The sequence below is a fragment of the Cebidichthys violaceus genome, unplaced genomic scaffold, assembly GCF_023349555.1.
Source record: "Cebidichthys violaceus isolate CVI_PGR_0920_01 unplaced genomic scaffold, fCebVio1.0.p SCAF_5, whole genome shotgun sequence".
Lineage (NCBI taxonomy): Eukaryota > Metazoa > Chordata > Actinopteri > Perciformes > Stichaeidae > Cebidichthys > Cebidichthys violaceus.
In genome coordinates this window covers 11,811,293-11,833,361 of record NW_027176705.1, presented here as the reverse complement: position 1 = coordinate 11,833,361, position 22,069 = coordinate 11,811,293, and the positions used below count along the sequence as shown (strand labels likewise).

General features: G+C 40.0%; 1 protein-coding gene across 3 annotated transcripts in view; it reads left to right on the top strand.

Annotated features, from left to right (window-relative positions):
• Nucleotides 1-22,069, top strand: part of syt7b (synaptotagmin VIIb) — a 95,613-nt gene that overhangs the window by 67,044 nt on the left and 6,500 nt on the right. For 2 of the 3 annotated variants that reach the window (XM_068730129.1, XM_068730132.1), the window contains 4 exons: nt 2,342-2,464; nt 17,534-17,657; nt 21,475-21,742; nt 21,871-22,040. In XM_068730129.1, coding sequence (XP_068586230.1) covers nt 2,342-2,464; nt 17,534-17,657; nt 21,475-21,742; nt 21,871-22,040 — 685 coding nt within the window. The remainder of the gene's footprint in view (nt 1-2,341; nt 2,465-17,533; nt 17,658-21,474; nt 21,743-21,870; nt 22,041-22,069) is intronic. The other variant, XM_068730130.1, reaches the window with a different exon arrangement.

The window sequence follows — 22,069 nt, the reverse complement described above, 5'->3', positions numbered from 1 at the left end:
CTTCCACGTGTGTCCGTGTATGTCGCACCGTGTGGCACCTGAAACACCCCGCTTACATTTCAGATCAATAGAGCTGGTGTAGGTGGTAATGATTTCAGAAAACCCTCCGGGTTGGAGTGCGCGTGTCTTTTTTGGACATCTATACAAATCCATTCAACTTATCGACGTGCGCCATGTTGGTACTGTTTACACATCCCCAGTGGTCTCTCAAGTGCTAATGCGCTCCTCTTGTTGTCGATATTGCTTCAACAAACAGCCTCTTGTTAAGGAGGGAATGCACTGAAGGCACATACAGGCTGGAAAATTAGATCATAAGTGTGACATATGGAGAGATGAGAGGAAGAAGATCAGAAGGAAAATGAGGAGAAACTGATGAAACCTGACAAACAATCTGTCACAGGCGAATAAGGATGACATAATCTGTTGATCCTATTGCCATTTGAGTAGACTTCTTATGTGCAAAACTACACGTTTTCATTTCTGCCATAGGCTCATCTTTGCAGCATTTAAACATAATGAAAGAAATGTTGATCACTGAGAGACATTTCTCAATTGGTTTTCTCCTGAAATAAAACATAGAGTAATTATCAACCTACTGAGACAGCTGCTAATCCGCAAACTAAAAGTAGAGAATTGCGCTAAATGTTTTATAATTATGTCTTAAAATTCTAAATCAGGCGATGTTTAAAGATTAACAAAATCATCGGAATTGCCCTTTAAGAAATGACTGTGGTAAAGTAAATTCCTAAAGGTTGTCCTTGGATCAGCACGCTATGTTAGGGGCTGTATAAAGAGGAAAAGAGCATGGTAGAGACCGAGAGGAAAGTATGAGAAGCCAGAATAGTGTAATAGTGCTTACATATGGGTTGTTATTTTAGGACTGTGAATTACAAGGTTGGTTGTGGGCAATTGTTTATTTGTTAAGGTCATTGTTAGCATGGCCTCTTGAATTCACGGTGCAGCATACTTCATTAAGATGTAATTTAAATGACCTCAGGCATGTTAAGAGGGGAATGACAGCTGAAAATCAACTGGCTATGTTTCTTTGTTGCAGGTTTTTGTTAAGGCAACCTCAATTTTCATGGATTTCTTTTGCTTTTTCTTCATTTTTCTTCAGCATTTCATTTCATTGCCTCTATTTTTTTCTCTGTGACTCAATCCAAACCCCTTCTTTTGGGTTTTTGCTTTTCTATTTTTACACATGTATTATTCTAGGAAACAGATAACAGAGGATGATAAAGCCATGGAGGCATCAGTGGTTCTAAGCCTTTCTGCTAATGGTGCTCATTTCAGCCAAACACATTCAATGAATACCTGCAGTGGATTTAAAAAGAATACTCCTGAGAAATAGTTTCTTGTAAGAAAGCACACTGTTCCCTGATGCATTATACAACCTCATATATTGTAAAGATGAATTATAGGAAAATGCACCTAAAGCACATGTTGTCCCATGATGAATATCCCTGGTATCATCCAATGTATTTTAATTAGATACGCTCTAAAACGGTTCGTATTAGAAATGCATGGGGGACTACTATATCATGACCCATACAACATCATGTCAGTGCTGAAAAAACTAAAGAAAGAATCAATACAGCGAAATCTCCTGATTCTGATATTAATGATACAGCGGTCGGTACATTAAGTAATCATATGCACCCCACATTATCCATAATGTGAGAGTGACACTTCAAAGGTTGGATGGCTTTTAATAGCACACTCTCAACCTCACGGAGTTTGAGAGTGGTAAAGAAAAAACAGTCTTTACATCTCATTTCAGCAATAGCAGGTCAGTTTTCTTCTGACCTGTAATGCAGTCTAACTTGCTAATGCAAAAAAAGAAAAGATAGCTGTATTAATGATTTGCGTAAAGGTCCATTACTGATAATGACAATGGCAGATTGTGTTTGAATGAATACCCGTCGCAGATAAAACCATATTACTTTTGGACGACTTGAAAGTTTAATGTTAGTATTAGTGTAGTATACAATAGCATACACAATGGCAAACCATGCATGCAGTAAAGTGTTACTCAAGTGTCGATAAAGTTTGTATTGTAATCTTATTTACTCCATAGAACACAGCTGTGGTTGAGATGCGCTGCAGTGTTGGGTATTAACTAAGTATTTGTATAAATGAAATAGTGTCCTCACAACAGTCTACCACCTTCCTCCCACTCTCTCTTTGTTTGTGAAATAAATGTGTGCTGTGCGGTGTGTTTCTGTCACTGCCTGTTTGTTTCTTTGTGTGTGTGTGTGTGTGTGTGTGTGTGTGTGTCCCTGTGCCGATTTGTCTACACACCTGTGTGGTCTTGTGATGTCTTGTTTGTCTGTGTGTCCAGTGAGGGGAAGATGGTTGTTCTGTCTCTAGCAATCGGGCTGGCTGAACAGGATGACTTTGCCAACCTCCCAGATCTGCAGGAAGCGCCAGCAAGCAAAGAAAACGAAACCACACCAGAAAAGAGGTAATGAAAGAACTAGAAGTAGATGAGGTAGCTGTTTGTCATATAGTGGAGAGGTATGCAATGATGTAATGTCGTGCAATTTGAAAGTGTTTGCAGCAATATTTTTTGGGCAATTTATAAAAATACTGATGTCATTAGTGTCGCCCCATCTAAGCCTCCATTTTCCCCTCAAATATAAATATAATATGTATAAATACATCAAGTATTTATGTTTCATAGTCTTCTCTACACTGCCAGAAATATACGTCTGATGAACAAATCACCATGTGTGATCTTCTGTTGATGCAATTATTTGCAAATCAGTCCTTCAGGCCATTGAAGCATGACATGGCCTTGGTATTATGGTGGCACTGCTTGATACTGCTAGATTAGTTGGTGTTCTCTACCTCTAATCACAATGTTTTTCTGAAACTTCCAACACTGAACTAAAGACCTTTTCTTGCTGTTTGTTTTCCTTTTTGATATTATGTTCAGCTTCATGTTCACCACATCTTAGGTCCACTTGTTCCTTTTTTCATGTCCTCTATCTGTGTTCTTCATCCAGACCTTTTGAAAGGCTTATCTGCAGCTCTTTTCTGTTCGATACTGTGAGTTGGAGGCACAGGAGAAGGGCACCCTCATTATTTAGTAGTGAGGTTCCTCAGATGAAACACATGTCTAAAAATATGCTAACCTCTCATCTCCCAGTGATCTCAGAGCAGCTGTCAGACACTAACACAATCTCTCAGTTGGTGAACAAAGGACTAAACTGGCTGCCCTCTTATCATATCAGAGTGTTTGAGGGATAAAGTGCCTAACCCGCTGTTTTCACACTAGTAGGCAGAGGATGAACCTGGGTGTAGTCCCACATAACAAGTTTTCTCAAAACGTCTCTGCAGTGCATCCAAGTTCTAACTAGGTCAACTCAGATTTTTTTTTTTCGTTGAGAAAAAAATTGCAGTCTGTCTCAGAAGAAAACAACATTTGTCTTGTTTTTGATGTTATTACAACAATTAGGACCTTTTTTATGCTTTTGAAATTTAATTTAAAATGGGGGTCGGTCAGGGGATGAGGACCAGCTACCTCTTGTCCCTCCCATCCTTCTCTCTCCCTCTCACTGTCTGGAGGTCTGTCAAGCACCTAACTGTAGTCACAGCCAGCCAGTGAGCCTCTACCCTGAGGGGTCGCGTGGGCCAAGTCTCCAAGTGTCCGTCCTTCCACAACTAATAAGAGCTCTCCATCATCATCTCTGTCCGTCTCTCTCATCTCTGTGTCTCTGTAGTTACGCGGTAAGCTCCCTGGGTCCGTCTGCCGGCTTGCTCCCGGCCGTTTTCATGGAGCCCAGCAGACTGAGAACGATGTAACAGGATGATCCGGCCAAGAATATATGTGATGAGACAAGACGTTGTCAGACAGTGAAAGAGAGACACAAAGAGTGGGGAACCTTTGCTCTCAGCTTTCTAGAGAAATATTCTATAAGCTAAAAATAGACTGTCCCCTAGAGGTTTGGGATTCTGTTGTATTATTAATGAAATCAAATACAGCTCGCAGCACAAATATCTACAAACACCAAATCTGATCATAGAGATGTGATTGGATAAAAGCCGTGTGCGCTTTGTATTACGTTAAGTCTAAATATGAACGGTAAACAAGCAGGCCAAGTGGAACTCTTGCTTTTAGAGGTTTAGCCATTTATAATTAAAGCTGCATTAAAGGTCACATATCATGCTCATTTTTAGGTTCATGCTTTCATTTTGGGTTTCTGCTAGAACATGTTTATATGCTTCAAGTTGAAAAACACTTAATTTTTCTCATAACATCTGTCTGAAACGCTCCGTTATAGCACCTGTCTCTTTAAACTCCCCTACTGAAAAAGCCCAGCCTGCTCAGATTGGTAGGCATTTTCCTGTCTTTCGCATATCTGCGCTGTCATCATCTTTACAGTGTCGCCACAGCCGCGGACTCACTGTGTGTGTGTCAACTACACGGAGTTTAGTGGCACTTCTACCGTTGACCGTGTAGTTGTGACATCAAAACCGTACAGAAGTCCTGACGGCTCATTCAGAAGGCCCTGCTTCTGAATACGGGCTGTGAGCATTTCTCTGTGGATTGAGCGTTTAAATACTTTCCTAGTATTTATATAGTACCTAAACCTGCTTTATAATACATGGGACCTTTAACAGATTTAGTTTTGGCCACTTTGGGGCAGCTGAACAAGCTGTAAACACAACATTGACGTTGTTATGTTGAACATGTTAGCAAACAGTGGCTCTGTATTCCACTCCACCAACAGCTGAGAGAAATATTTGGGTATTTAGGTGCTAAATGCTTAATTATGTTCACCAGCTAGTTGCTAATTTTGCCTGTCTGTGGTTTGGTGCTGGGCAGATAATGTGCAGTGGGCAATCGGAACCTTTTCAATGAAAACAGCTGCATGCTGCTGCTGGAAAGGTTGATGACAGAACCAAAACATAACATTTTTGGGGCTGTATGATTAAAACGATGAGCTAAAGAGGCTAAAAAGAGAACTAGTTGGTGATCATTCTTTGTCAGTTCATCACTACCAGCGATCTCTTTCACATTTTGCACATTACTCCATTGTTGTTGTAAAAAACAAATGTTGATTAATGCAGCTTGAATGTTTTTTTGGAAATCAATCAGTAGTCACTATTCACAGGTGCCAGGAAACTATGAGTCAGGAATCATAATTACCTCATAAAACAGTGGTTTTGTATCCCTTGTTCAAAGTAAAATATGCTTAAATAGTTGTAGAAATGTATGACTTGTCAAATATATTGTGAGTTTGTAAATCAGTGGTTATATGCTGGTTGACACTGTAGTGGTGTGCACTTAGACTCTGAGAAATGCTTTTCAAAGCTTGCAACATAACATTGAGATATGATCTATTTTCACCGCCTGTAACTCATTTACAACCTAAAACCAAATACACTGAACAAAACACTTTTGTTTTTTTGCTCTCATTTTTGTTCTTTTTTTTCTATGCAAACCAAAGACTTATCTCTTTTGTTCCAATTTCTGCCAATATCCAACAACTTCGCTCAGTCATTCAAGAGGAGTGGGCATCGTTCCACAATCAACAACCTGATCAACTGCATGCAAGAGAAATGTGTCGCACTGCGTGAAGCAAATGGTGATCACACCAGATACTTTTTGGGGGTATATGTGACAAAAAAAATTATTTCTAGTTATGTGAAATCCAAATAAATGCTCACCCCAAGATAAACCTACAAATCTGGCCTTGTATTGTAACCAGCCAAAGACGCACCTGTATACTAACAATGCTGTTTGATCAGCATCTTGATTAGCCACACCTGTCAAGTGGATGGATAATCCTGTCGCTCACTGACAGAGTTTTAGAGAAGCAAGCCTTTTGTGTGCATAAAAAAAGTCTAAGATATTTAATTTCAACACGTGAAAATGGGAATAAAAACAAAAGTGTTGCGTTTTCTGTTCAGTGCACTTGCAGAAGAGTCTGTTTCCGTCAATGACAGCTGAACTCACATGCAGATTGCTGAGTAAAATCATCCCTGAACAAATTTACTGAGTTCATTATCGTCAGTGTGTTGTGTTTGTGTGAAAAGTTTAATGTTAATCTGTGATTGGGGATGCAGAAATAGTCCAAGCTGTTGTCTACAGAAGCTGTCTTGTACTTATTACATCTTAGAGATGAAATCCCAGAAGACACCAATTCAGCTGTGATTACAGTTAATTATACTATTGTCAAAGGACACATTTAGTTTCTTGCTGATCTGTTATCTACAGACAAAGCCAGTATTTTCTGGCTATGCACTAAGTGAAAGGTCCTCTAATCTCCTATGTGCGTCTTGTATGTAAGTCAGTTTGGGTCCCTGTGGTAGGCCGGTCAAAGCCCTGCGGTGGACCGGACATAATCACCCACCTGCAGATAACTATGATGGAAGCTCTGAAGCTGCTGTTGCACGGCAGAGCTGAATCTTAATGAGCTCAGAGATTCACCAACCACAGAGATGCAATAAAGAAATAAATATGAATAAACCCAAAAGAGCCCACTGGCCCCGGAAAACCTCCACTCTGAGCACCGAGTTTGTAAAAGCTGTAAAATGTGCAAGGCTTTGGACCATTTCAAAGTCTGCTTCCATTCAATGTAAACCAAGCATACATTGTGTTCACACAGACTGTTAACGGGACGTTCAAATATCGGTTGCGGACCACTCTGAATGAGGTCTAGAATATGGTAATACATTTATACATGTGTTGCTTTAATCGTGTCCTTCTACAATAAATCACTGAAACTGAGATATTTGTTATATTTTCAAAGTCCTGGTGTGGTATAATACACTAGGTGCTTTCAGTGTGATTGACCATTCATAACTTTTAAATGAGAAACATGCACCATTTTACCACAAAAAAAATGTACGCTTGAGAGAAGCTGGAAACTCTAGTGGGGAAGAAAGAGACAAAACTCGCAGACATCATTGTTTGAATAAATGTCTCGGCAGTAAGAATGAAGAGAAAGCTCTGCACACTGTTTTCAAACAGCCTGTATATAGAATACATTCTGAGTTAAAAGAATAAGCTGCCACTCACTGTCAACACTTATGGTAAATTTCAAGGACTACATTATGCTAAACAACCTTTGTCAGGGTTTTTCACTGAATCATGTTTGATTATGCTGTTGATTACTTATACTAATAGAAATAATATAGAAAATAACATGTCTATGCTCATACTCTGTGGGAATGTATCCCTTCTGCGGGGATGTAAAGTTTCTTCTTCTTGTTTCTTGGCTGAATTGATTACATTTTTTGTAGGTCTGCAGTTTCACTCGGCTCTATTAAGCAGCTGTCTTTCAGCTCATTGTTTTGGTTTTACGGCTCACAACATTGTTTTGCTTCGCTCTCATCACCCTCATTTCAGCTGTTTGAAAAAAAGAAAATTGTTTTAATTTTTAATCAGGCAGTCTGACTGTGATTTAGATCTCATTTTCAAAAGACACCTGAGAACAAAAAACCTTCATATGACTACAATCAATCTATACAACTACACAATAAACAAGAACTACAATAATTACAATAATCATAAGAAAGACATCAGATATTAAAGCTTTAAAGTCTCCAAAGGGAATGGAGGACTCCAGTTTGAAACTCCAGTTCTGCCGACATTCCTGCGTACATGAGGGTTATCTAGTTACTGGATCGTGTGGTTCCTATAGATTTCAATGACAGAAGAGATGCAATGTAGTTTGGAAGCTTCAACAGTAGAGCTTTATCAATTAATAACATGAGATGGCTATTTCTTCTTGACTGTAAGGAAGTCCATTCAACCGTGTGATGATGAGTTTGATATTTGTCATTTGTGATAAAGCGTAATGTACTACGATACACAGGGTTTCACAGCTGAAGTGTTGATGGGACAGCATGATGATACAGAATATCTCATAGTCAAGGACAGACATGAAGGTTGACTGCACAATACTCTTATGGCTGGAAGAAGACAGACATCCTTCAATTCTGTACAAGAAGCCAAGTTTGATTTTTAATTTTTGAGTCAAATGCTAAATATGAATTTTGAATGAAAGTCTGTTGTCAAGTCAGAATTTATGGCTCAGCAAGAGTAACGTGAGTGCCATTTAAAGTTTAAATAGCAGGAAAGTCAGTGTCACTGGTGGAGGTAGGGATTACACTCTGCCTTTTCTGCATTTAAAACTAGTCTGGTGAACATAGTGCCGCATTTAGCATATAGTGCACCTATTTACGCTTCCCAGAAACCTGCTAAGCTATTAACTAGCACCCAAAGTCAAAACAGTAGATTTTCATTTGGTTAGAGAATAAAGAAGATGAGAATAAACACAGTTCTCTGTACGACATTCAGAGCATAATAAGATATAGTGGAGTAACGTCTACCTGAGATGACAATGAAGTCACTCTCCCTCTATGTTTTGCAGTCGGAGCTTCTCTGTGGTTTGTCTTGATAACCGGGCCGGTTTGTGCGTGCATTTTGGTGCATTTGAGTCTCTCTGTTGCGTCTCACTGACTAGCCAATGGCCGCCGCTCTGCACTGCACCTGTTACCACTGATAACGCCGCCTCGACCCACAGCGCTGCCATGGCATCGTAGCTTCCCCCTCATCTCCCATGTGTGCTCAATGTCTGTAACCAGTGTGAAAGTGGAATTAGCAAGCTAGTTAGCTAACTAGTTAGCAGCTAAATGAGTCAAATTTACCAACTTCATCGACACCGAAAAGTCTTGTCCGTGCTCATTTCTATCGTCAGGCAATCCGCCAATCACACAACAGTAGTAGCCGACTAAGCAGAAACTATAAGCAAAAATAACGCAGCTCTCGCCATGTTGAGAGCCGCATGGCGGCTATAACCATGCGCTGAATTCCATGTTGAACACCTTTAAAGTTACAAAAAGGAACTTCTAACCTTTATGAAACAGTCTCAATTTAATACTGATCAACAGTAGGTAACGTTTGTTGGGCGCTTTTATCCTAACTGTGGGTGTGTCCATTGTTGGTCGAGTCTCAGTGGGAATCAGATTTCTAGTCTTGGCAGAGGTATAACGTCATCCTGCACTCGCTGAGTTGCAGAACGCCAGGCTGCACAGTATTAATCAAGCAAGAAGTTGTTGCCACCCTTTATCAGCTGACATATCCGACCATTTTGTGTCTGAGCCAGCAATCACAGTCAGTCAAGCCTTCCAATGACTCCCCAGGCCGGCCACTGGTCCCCATGGCAGCCTCTGGAGCCTGCAGTGGCCCGGGAGGAAAGATGATTGGAAAGAAAAAGCGATGTAGGTCAGCACAAACGAGGCATCTTTTTAAAAAACCTGTCAGATCTAAGTCTGGAGCTCATTCACCATTTCCCTGGTTCCTGCTTGTGGCTACAAGCAGGGAACTGATTTAAGAGAGCCCATGAAAAGAAAGTGAGGGGGACGTCACAGCGAAGGTGACAGTGAGTAGTGGAATAAAAAGAAAAAAAAAAACGGTGTTCTTGAAGTCATTTAACACATTTTATTGACTTTTGTCTCTAATTCTGAAACAGATATGTTATCACTGCCGGTTATTTATGCATGGAACACGTTATTTACAAAAACAGCAACTCCCCAGTGACTAAATCTCAAGAATAAGGCAGCAGAAGTCAATTCAAAGAGCATGAAGCCTGTCGAACACTGTAGATGGCTCCATTAGTTGTATTAGCCTGTGTGTTGAGGAGGGCGGTGGCCGGGTGATTTGTCCCTGTTGGTGGGGAGCGCTGAGTGGGCTGACATTGGTGCCTGGGCCTCATCCATCATGGGACATGGGACCTATATTGTGTTTCATGGTCTCCTAGGGCGAGTGTATGATCAGCAGGACCCAGATACAGAAATGTTTATGGAGACACACTTCCTATCCAGGGCCTGCTGGTAACCCTCATCCCTCATGTTCTCACCCGTCCATCCACTCTCCCGCCCTCCCCCTCTGCTCCCCATTCCTCTCCCCGTCCTCTCATCAATTTCCTCTCCCTCCTCCCCAGTGCTCATTTTTGTTTTTCAATAAGGCGTTGTCTCCTCATCTCTCCTTCATTCCCTCTCTCCACCTTTGCCTTCTCTCTCAATCTCACCTCCACGCTCTATTTAATTGCATCTATTAAACATATATTTTGTTTCTTATGCCAGTTTGTCTCTCTCTTTCTTTCTCCTTTTCCATTCCGCTATCTCCTTTTTTCACCTGATCCATCCATTCCCGAGGGTGTTGACTGGATTTGTGACGGGATGATGTCACAGTACGCTCCTCTGTCAGCGTAGATGACTGTCAGCTCGGCCAGGCTCTGATAAATCTTCTCCTTGTGGGCAGTTTCCATGCATTGGTATACAGTATATCTGCCCACACGGCCATGAGCTTTCTGTAACATCTCTGTATCACCTTAAGATGTCTCTGCTAGTTGCATGTGATAAGATTTGGCCCCAAAATAGAAACACAAGACAGTTATATACCCAATCCCAGCTCTATTTCTTGCTGGTTTAATTCGCCTAAATGATAAAAAAAACCCAATATTATTTCATATTGTTTTCCCACATGAAGCCAGCCATGAAAATAAACGCAATAAATCTCTGTCACTTTATAGCTTATCTCATATCCTAAGGCACGTTATCTTAATTATTTTGCATGACTTCTAGAGAATGATAACTGAAACTGATAGAGGGTAAAATACCAACAAAAATGAGCTCTCCGTTCTGCTTTCTATTAGGCATAGTTCATCTCTGTGATCAGTATTTAGTCACTTAGTACACAGTGGACTAAACACATTTGTATTCAATTCATCGACAGATATAAAATTGTGAAGAATCTTCTCATTAAGCCCTATCTCCTTGAAATTACATTTATACACTAATTTATTTTCAAAATTACATTTTGATGAGAAAAATTATGAGATTATGTTCACTGGCAAAGTGTTACATTTTTACACGACACATAAGTCATGAGAAGTAAGTCAGGGTGGATGATGGGTATTCAAAGCACAGGACTTTGATACCTTTTGACTGTGGCTTGGATCAAATGAACAGTCTGAATTCATCTGTTGCACAAAGCTGTCTAATTCTTGACTATCTTAAGCAGTAGTTGCTATGACTTCTGGATAAATTAACACTTTTTTTCAAACATAATAAATATGGCTTACCGAGTTACCCACATCAAACCACTCGGCTCTCTGTTCACTCGAGCAGAAAGTGTTTGCCTTCTGCAAGAAATCAGCAAGGAGAGGACATTTTACTGTTAAAATTCAGTGAAGCGTGTAACAATACCAAAAAAAACTCCCATTATCATAAAATTTGCAGAGCTGAGATGCTGTGGCTTTGCAATGTGGTAGGGCTCATTACTTCTGCTAACCCATCAGTCAGGCTCATAGTTAGTTTCTTTAGGCAAACGAAACGGCCTGACGATGTCCTCACTGTTGTATACTTCCAGTGAGTTACTGCAGCCTCTAAAAAAATGTTCCCCTCTCATTACTCGCTCCACAATAGTGTTAACAAGCCACAAATTATGAGCCACGTATTCCTCTTTTTTTGTTATGTGGTGCCACTGGTCAGCAGGTGTAACTGAAACATGGCTATTAGGCTTGAAATACGTCTGTGTTTATTTTTGTGAAACTGCCTAACTTGCATCAGACTTAAATAAGAGAAAAATGAAGCCTAACACTACAGATCCAGCTAGAATTTAGTTGTGAAACCTTCCCCTGAGAGTCTTATGTGGTTTGGTTCAACAAAATCACTCATAAAGTAAACGCATTCTGTCTCATGCTTCAAGTCAACAATCTTTCCCTAAACTTAAACAAATGCTGCAGTGCCTCAATGTAATCACTACAAGCTTTATCCTGCTTCAGCTGCTACGACATTCTGAGATAGATTTTTTTTTTTATTAAATATTCTAAATTATTTGTCCTTGTAAATAAGTGTTTAGTAAGCATAATTCTAAGACACAGGGTTGTCTCATTTCAAAGTGCAAACAGGTCAAGATGTTATTGGTCAAATAACAAAAAAATCCTTTCACCTTTCTTTAACATGTTATTGAAACGCAACTTATATAGAAACAAATATCTATTTAGATCGAAGTGAAACATACATACACATAAGCACATTTATGTCGTGAAGTGCTTCAAATGGATCATTGAAGACGGAGTCTGCTGAATGTTTTTTCTGCTCAGCATGTGATAAAGTTTTTATTTCAATCAGTTTTTCTCACCCCTCAGTCTGGTTATATTTAGAAAATAAAAACTCAATGCGTGCTTCATTAATTAAATGTGCAGAGATACTTAACTGCCATTTCTAAGCTAGAGTGTCTTGCACTTTGCTTTGCCTGCTCTGAATCTTCTGTAAGGACGTTGTCTCTTGCTCATACAGTATTGCTGACAGACCTCGGTTTGAATTTTTTCCCTTTTTTTTTTCATCCCGTCGCTTTCCCTGAAATTACTTACATGATATACCTTTATCAAAGCTGGGTGAATGAAGCATGTTCTTTTCATATATTCAGTCTTTATTAATCAAAGTTGAACAGACTTTCCAACATGGGAGACATGGTGTCTCTGCATTGTCCCCTGGGATGTAATGACCTGCTTTGTCCAATTACACCAAAGATGGCTTACAACTCAGTCCCAGATTGAGGCCATGAGGTCAAAAGTCAGGGTTTTGAGTTTTGATGTGTCAGATCGAAGTGGTCATTCTCCAGGGATATTGCCCTCGACCTCCAGGACCTACAGGACCTACAGGATTGTGTGTGTGTGTGTGTGCTCATTTGTTTTGTTATAGACTTGCCAGTAGATAATTTGCATTTCCCATCAAAAAAGTGAGGTACAGAGTTATATTAGAGCTGGTTTCAGTCTGATGATCCAGACCTTTTTATTAGCAGGGGAAGAAGGTTCCATAATTGCTCATTTCTGTTGCTGCCTGTTGAGTATCATGGCTGGAGGTTGTTCTGCACTTTTTTTGGGGCATAATGAATCAGCCATTTTGGGCGTGACCTCACGTATACCCAGTGGTGTGTGTTGTGGCGTTTTCGCAGGATCACAGGGGTTTGGAGAAGTGTAGCTATGAGGGAAGAGTGTGTTCCAGGAGTGCGTTTCAAAGGCTTTCTAAATGTGTGTTCCCTTTGCCCCGTGGCCTTTTAGCTATTTTTAATATATGCCCCTCTCTGTGGAAATTCCTTGGTTTTTTACTGCCCTCTTTTGAAGGCTCCTGTTACCATGGTTACTGCAACCCTGTGCAAAATCTATGATGGTAGTGAGTACAACTTAAAGTGGGAGCACACATTACAGTAGTCATGGTTACAACAACCTCTAAAGAATGAATTATGTAACCAGTCAACTCACAGCTACAGATATCTTCACAAGTTCACCACAGCGGCATTATAAATAAATGTCTTCTTTTTTTGAAATGTTGACTTTATGTCTAGTTTTGACAGTGAATCAAACAATAACTGCAGTGGGAATAATTCACTTGTTTTTAGTGACAATAATTCCTCAGTGTCACACAGCTATTTCTGCAAAGTGACTCATCATTTTCTTTTAATCAGACTAAATTTGAAATGTTATCATTTCTGGTTGAAACATTATCCAACACCAGTGCTCTGCATCCTGTGTGTGTGTGTGTGTGTGTGTGTGTGTGTGTGTGTGTGTGTGTGTGTGTGTGTGTGTGTGGGTTTGATGGTGAGTAAATATGTATATTTACACGCATGAATGAACTCACCTCAGTACCACACCCAATTGCTCAATGTCCCGCAGGCTTTTGCCGAGTCAACAGTCTTGATTCGAGGACACTGTGCGGCAGCAGCAGGTCTATATTTCCCTTTCATGTTAATCTTTGGTGACTATGACACCACAACTGTACTTGCCCAATACAAATCCTCTAGGAATGCAGGGTTTTGATGCAACAAGTGTGTTATTATCATGCTGATATATCTCCATTTAATGTGTCTGTGTCCCCAAAACAAAAACAGACAATAAAGGCAGGAACTCCAGTGTGGAAAAAAAAGGAGAACAAATAACATAATAACACATTGTGGCATGAAACCTTTGTCTTTGTAAAATACACATCATGCAAACGACAAATGCACTTGTACACCTGCAAGAAGATGCAGTAAGAAAGAAAGACAAAATATTACATTAAATCAAGAAACACATTGCTGTCATTTCAGAACCCAACAAAAAACCAGTGCACCTGCTTCCTCTTATGAACTCATTCCCCCTTTCAAGATAAACACACATGAATGTCATCACTGTTACACAAGATAAATAAGACGTATTCTCACACTACATAATGGGGTTTCATGTAGCTGCTTCATATTTGTGTTGTTATCTGTCAGTTAGACTTACGAGTTGAGACCGACGAGTCAATGAAACGTATACATGTACACAGAGACTGAAGCTGTGTCAATAACAATGCTGTGTTTTTAGCTGATAAACTAGGTCACCAAGATGAAGTGAAGGTATTATTTAACTTGTAAAATACAAGAAAATCAGTCAGACTTTGAGACTTTTATGAACTGTAATATACAGAACAGTAAATATGTTTACAGACCCTGCATGATATATGCAGGACTGCATTAACTACAATGGTTTGTATGCACTGTGTTAAAGCAAAGCATGTGCTCTGTATGATCTCAGCCACTTATTGCCAAATATTCACAGTAGAATGAAATGAAGATAATTCCCTGGCTGTGTTTATGTTAGTTTGATTGTTCAAGATTCATGTGACCTCTGTCTTGTGTGTTGGCTGTTGAATAAGGAGGGCTCAGTCTGCTGTCAATGAGTCAACCCCTCCTATAAGTAAGCCCTTATAGACTCTTTGGGTATACAACATATATATTGTGTGCACTATAGTCAAAGTGGGGAATGCCTTTAAAGGCTCATCTTTGTACTTGAGCTGCAATTGAACTGCATGGCTGGGAGAAGGTGATGGAGGGGTACATAAAAAGAAAGATCCTCTTCTTAAGAACTTGATACAAAATCTGTGGCTGCTGTTGTGCCAAAAAAAACTACCTAGAAGATAACCAACCATTTTGAAAAGGATAGTGTAAATGTATCATTTTCATGCACTAAAAGCTCTGCTGAGATTTTAGTGTTGGCAGCGGACACTCAAACACTTTTCAAACCAGTCCCAACTATTTCCTGCACATGGAAAACAAATGTTAGGTGACAAAACACTCATGGATTGGAAGCAGGGTTTAACCATCTGCACATTGATTTTTATTTCAATGTCAATATATTGAGAATGTAAGCTGGGTTGAGCGAAGGATTGCAATCAGATTGTATTAGATATTCTCAAGATCCATTCAAATATTAAATTTCCTTCTAGTAAAGTAAAAGTCTCTCTGAGATTCTCTCAGCAAAGCACATTTGGAAAAGAAAACCAACCCTTTCTTTTCCTCTGTTCCTGTATATGTAATACATAATGGCCAAAACACATCTTTGTTCCACTCTTGTTGATTACAGCCCAAATTCCCGAAAGCATTGTAAGATGATTTTTGTCCCATTATAAATCTATGGGCTTAATCTTTGCATTAATGTGGGCAAATTGAACAAAGTTGTAAGTATTTGTGGAATAAAATGGCACAATCAGATGCACACAATAATAAACATTTAACAGATGATGAAAACAACAAACTTATTTCATTTCTCAATTGTGGTTCTTGCCTGGAACAAAGACAAATTATCTAAAAAGTTTGAGCATGAAGTTTATACAATTTTTATGTGAAAGAGCTAAAATAGGTAAAACAATATGGTCCTTGAACACAGAGCACCACAGCAGAGGAGGGAGTCAACTCAGTGGCACAGTGAGCCCAGGTGTTAAGTGATAATTTAAGATAACACATTGTTCCCTCATGTGTTAGAGGCTGATGTTAGAAGCTATAATTGAACATTTTCAGCTCTCTCTGCGTACATCAGTATGACCTGTTAGATAGATAATGTCTCAGATGTCTTTATCAGCTGTTACATAGAATAGCTTCTGAAACGGCAAACTTTCACATTTTGAATTTAGCCTGGCTGTATTGTTGGCGCTCTGACCTGCAGATCACAGGAAATAAACGCAGAGTGACGAATCCGTTCTTTTCTCTTCCACACCATATCCTTTTCTCCTCCTCTCCCTCGCTCTGCTTTTTCTTGTCTCTTTGCTGCACAGACCCTGTCCGTCTCTCACTCCTCTTCACATCCAGCCTCCTTCCATTTTTCTTGCTCATGTAACGCGTCAGTTTGCTTCCTTTCCTCTACTTTAGCGCATCTGACTCTTTACCCAAATCAGATCTGTTGTGCTTCCTTTCTTTGATTTCTCTCTCAGCTTGTGTGTGAGTTATTGTGTGTGTCTCACAATAATTTGTCCGTAACCTCTCTTTGTTCGTTCTATTAATCCTCTGAATCTTAACAATTGCAAATCCTCTCCTTCACTTTTTTTTCCAACCTCTGTGCAGAGATAAGTCTTCAAATGCATCTTTTCTTCTCAGATCATATTTCCCACAATAGTGTCTTCTAATCTCACATCTACTTTTACCTTTGTGTTTTACAGCTCACCTGCTCCATCGCTCACTATCTCTGTCTTTCTGACTCTTTCTGTTTGTTCTTTCTGGGTCGTCTCTCTCACAGAGATAAGTGCTCATTAGTCTTATTCGTCAATACGCCTAGACTGGTATCAGATCTTTGTATTTTCCCTACCAAATTGCTACATTATGACCCAGGAGTCATGTTTACCCTTCACTCATTTAAGTATTTTCTTTTTTTTTCTACTTTTTTTTTTTCTAGGATTATCAGTCAGATATATCGTTGTTTATTTTTACAGGTCTTGTACTGTACATTTGGTTTTGGTTGATGGCCTGTATGTGAAGTGACTGGTGGGGATGGAGAAAGTTTCACATTGGTGTATGTTTAATTTGAATTATATTAATTCAGCAAGACATTGTTTCTTGAACAGTCCACAGTAAGACTGACCACTGTCTCTTACCCCTTGAGAGACAGACGCTACATGGCCAAAAGTATGTGGACATTTGAACATTACAACTGCAACTCGATCCAAAACCATGAACATTAAAGTGTTAGTCTGCCATTTTTTTTAAATACACTTATTAATTGTCTTACCAAGAGTAAGATCAGAAGACAGATACTACTCCCGTGTTTGTGCGGTAAATATGAAGTTACTGCAGGTGCCCTTTTAGAATAGCTTAGCATAAAGACTGGAAACAGTAGGAAAACAGTAGTTTCCAGGAGACTATGAAATCTGTTTTTGTTTTTGTTTTTTCAGATTCCATTGTTTTCCATTTTATTTTTCCTGAATTCTGCGTTCTGCTCAGCAGATTTTCTTGCAAAGACTTCCTCAATATTTTGGAACCTTGTTGCTTCTATTCAGCCCCGAGAGTGTAAGAGAAGACCGGTACTGATGTTGGGCCATTAAACCTGGCTCACAATTGGTGTTGGATGGGCTCGGGGTCAAGTTCTCCCACACCAAACCTGGGGAAAACATTTCTCTATGGACTCCTTTTTGTTCATAGAAGAAATGTAATTATGCAACAGGAAAGACCCCTGATTATTAGCATGTTTATGTAAATATGTGTCCGTGTCTATGTTAACAGGACTCCGGGTAACAAACCAGGCAGCAGCCCCAGAGGTCAGACCCCAGACGAGAGCGGACGCCGCCACGATGCAAACTCCTCTGTTTCTGACTTGGCCAACTCCGTCACCAGTGACATGCTCATGGTAACACACAATATCAACACAGTATATCTGAAGCCCCATGAGATACGTTTTATTGACTCACCAGTAACTCATTCGTGATGTGTTTTCTGCATTACCGACCTCATCTATACTAAGACGATGGGGACTGTTGCCAGCAAAGTCTTTTAAGTCTTAATAAATGAGACAGCTGAGAGACTTGAGTGGTGCTTCATGATCATCTTTCCTAATCTAAGATGAAAGTTATATTCAGGCCTTGAGACAAGGAAGTGGGCGATGAATCAGGGGTGTTGACAAAATAATGTAAAACACAAGAAATATGACTTAATACAAATGAATCGCCATTGTAAACAATGTAATAAATGCAGGTTATATTAGCTTATGTGACATGAAGCAATACATACAAGCCTCCTATATATTTTTTTTGTCCATCGGCTTTGTTTTTAACTTGCAGCAGCTAAGCTTCTCCTGATATGGTAGATTTTGTTTTTAAGATTTTTGTTCATATTCTTTATGAGCTCTCTCAAACAATATGTGATTAAGCCAGAGTTCAGTGTTACAAGTCCACTGTCTTACCAACTCTGATCTATTTTTTGTAGTTTTGGCCGTCGCTTCTGTCAGTGATAATATATCTTACTTCTCAAATGAATTGCTGTGATTTGTGAGCATAGCAGTATTGCTAAAGAGATGTCTGTTGGGGTGAGAAAACTCAAGCATCTCAGCCAACACCAAGGTTTGCCAAAAATATTTAAAAGAAAACCTAAAATCTGTCCGTTGTGAACATCTATCACTATTTACTTAATGACCTCCTGGTTTAACTTTGCCTGCCAGATCACAGCAGTTGGTGAGTGCAGTGTGTAATTGAAATGATGGCCAATGCTACACAAATATGTTTTAATAAACCATAATCATCCTTTAAAGTTTTTCTGCATGAGGTGTTTACATTTATTTTTCCGCTACCTACTGTAAATATTACACCGTGTTCGTTCTGGAGAAGAAAGCGAGAAAAGAATGCCTACACCCTTCAGTTCAATTCAGCAAAGTCCTATGAGAAGTGTTTCCTCCTCACAAGTCTTTCATCACTCAGAAAGTAATGTCTTCATCCCACTCAGCTCACCCACCTGTAGAGCACCGCTGCTAGTTATTGCCATACAGTAGCTCATCTCGCTGAAACATACAGTACTCATCACCCTGCAGTGAGACACTGGGAGGGGAGAGGACGTGCGCCTTTTTCAGCGGGGTTCGGTAATTAGCTGTGAAAGAACACGCAGCGCTGTGGGTGCTGCGAGAATATGGCAGCGATGGGTATGAGCAGTGTGTAATTATGTGGGTCTCGTGGTGTGTCTGAGGAATTCACAGTGGCAGTGCTTAATGATAATACTCATTCTGGGCAGTATTGCCAAAGGCGTCTATACATTACACAACCGTCCTTTCATGCTGAAAATACCCATCCTGCACTTTTGAGCCACTTGTGCTGCTGTAGAAACAGTGGCAGTATATACCGTTTATATTTCACAGACTATAACTGAGGAGAAAGGGATGCAAAGAGACGCCATTGAACGTTAGAGTATATATACATCCAACCCCCCCAAGCGTCTCAGGTGATAGGGGTTGGGGGAGGATGGGTGGGGGTCTTGTCAGCATCGCATGGTTCTTATCAAGATGTACTCTGACGCTGCTTTCATTTTTTGATGTGCTCTCAGGGCCAGTGACAGTGTGGTGTGAACGTGTCTTTGCCTCTGAGTCAACACACATCCACACATTTGCAGAGGTTTTTATGTGCTTTATTTGTTGAAAGGATGAGGCTGGAGATAGTCTAGCTTTTTCATTTGGGATTTGTCAACAAAGCCCATAAAAAGACCAAAACCAGCAATGCGTTAATCTGTCCCTCAATACTTTCTGACTTCCCCAGTTTACAGTATCTGTGGCACTCAGCACCAAGCACATTCATTCTTACAGGAAACGAAAATCTTCAGAAGTTAGTCACGAATATATACTTTCATGTTTTAAAAAGGCTAAATGAGTTCCTAAAACAGCAGGGCACTGGAGCTTTTACAAATGTTACTCTAACAAATAGTAGATGTTTTTCTTGGCGACTATTTTCAGCTGCTGATTGTAGTGTCAAGTATTTGTAAAGTATTTGCAGCAGCAGGACAGTGTATGTGGACTTGACTCAAAATAAACTACAGTGCCCATGTTTATTGTTATGGAGGCAAATGTCAGACAATGCAACATGTGGCTCATTTTTGTAGTTTTGGGATTTTTGGATTTGGATTTTTGCAAGTCAGACAGTATTTGTCATCTGATGTTTGGGTTTCAGAAAAAGAAATTAGAGAGGAGAATTGAAGAATTGAAAGAGAAGGGAGGACTCTGGGTAAAAAAGAGAAAAAGAGCCCAACATGGAAAGTGGGGAAAAGCAATTTAGGCCAGCTGTTGGGTGGAGGACTGCATAATGAAAAGTGATCATATGCAGCATGGAGAATAAGGGGCTGAGCAGCACCATTAGAAATATGTGGGAGAATACAAAATTGGATATTAAATTTCTGGAACTGCTCCTTGAGTAATGCCTCTAGCTCTTCCCTCATCAGATAGCACGTTTTAAACTGGATTTCTCTCCCTCCCTCCAGGCCAAGCCACCATCAGTCAGAGGGTCTGTCTACCAACAGATAATCTGCCTCTCATCTCCACACAGCCATGGACAAATTCTGCCTTTATCGCACAGTAGAAAGCAGCCATGTGACAAAACATTATGCTAGTTAGCCAGTTGGGAGCTGGCTTTTTAATGTTGAAGTGCAGAATTAGTGCCCCGGAGTGTTTAATCTGTTTGTGAACATGCTGTGAATATGGTTGAGTTTGACCCAGCGGTCCGGTGATAGAGGTGCAATTCCCCTGGTGTTACATTTTGTATACACTTATACACTCCACTAGTTCATTAGTTACACTTGGTTAAAACTAATACATCAAACCTGCAATAAATCCTCCTCATGAAGCTATAACAGCGTCTGTTAACTATTTTAGAGGTCCAACTTCAGGGTTGAGCTTGGAAACTCAAGGTCCACTCAGTGGAGCTTTCGACTGTATCAAACGGCCCTCGTGAAGAAATTGGGTTTGTTCATTTGCTATTGAACAGTAGATGTTCATACTTTACTTGAGTACTGTATGCCAAATCACTCACTCATTCACTTCTCATTATACGTATTACAGACACTTAGTAGTTTACTCTATAGCGAGAAGTAAATTGACGTTTCAGACACTTAAGAATCATCATCATTTTTGTGCCATCATCACAGACAGACGTATTGTTGCTCAACTTTAATTTATCGCATAACAGGCCCTAAATTGCAATGCAGGAGAAAGTAGTGTACGTGCCATGCACACTGCTTTTTTTTGTGTGGTAATTTTGGAACTGGTGATGCTGTTGATTACACAGTGTTATACTGAGAGGCGTGTTTAATGTTTTAAATCATAGAAGATAATCAATAAACTGGGGAGTGTTTCTCTCCTGGTTTACTTCCTGATTAAATATTATTTGTCATCTTAAAAGCAAACTAATCTCCAATGAAATGACTTGGTCTTACCTTGTATTCAGTCTCAGCGAGATGTTCTTTGTAAGAAGGGATCCTTTTTCTCCTCTGAGGATATAAGTGCGCCTGAAAATTGAATATGCATATCTTATGAGCAGCTCTAAATTTATATCTTGTAGTAGCTTGTCTCAAAATAGAGTAATGCACCAGTAATAAACCAGTAAATACTGCTTCATAGCTAAAAGGTATCAACCACCAGGAGTTAAATAAAACGATAACATCACATTCATCTCCTCTTCCTCCTGTGTCTTCTTTAGTTGTCTCCAGGTTCAGAGGAAGATGACCATGAGGGTCCAGTGTGTGAGAAGCTGGGTCGTGTTCAGTTCAGTGTTGGATACAGTTTTCAGGACTCCACCCTCACTGTCAAAATTCTCAAAGGCCAGGATTTGCCTGCTAAGGACTTTTCCGGCACCTCTGATCCGTTTGTCAAACTCTACCTGCTGCCAGACAAGAAGCACAAGCTGGAGACCAAAGTCAAGAGGAAGAATCTGAACCCCCACTGGAATGAGACCTTCCTGTTTGAAGGTTTGACAGAGAAAGCTTTCGTAATACATACATAATACATGAACAATTCATAGCACATGCAGGCACTCTCTAGCTGTCTCTTTTATATGTGCATCACTGTGACTTATTAAGACTGTGTTGTTTCTCAGGGTTCCCATATGAGAAGGTGGTCCAGAGGACTCTATACCTGCAGGTTCTTGACTACGACCGCTTCAGCAGGAATGACCCCATAGGAGAGGTGTCTGTCCCCCTCAACAAACTGGACCTGGCCAACATGCAGACTTTCTGGAAGGAGCTTCAACCATGTAGCGATGGCAGCGTGAGTAAGACAGAAAAGTGGGGGAGGGA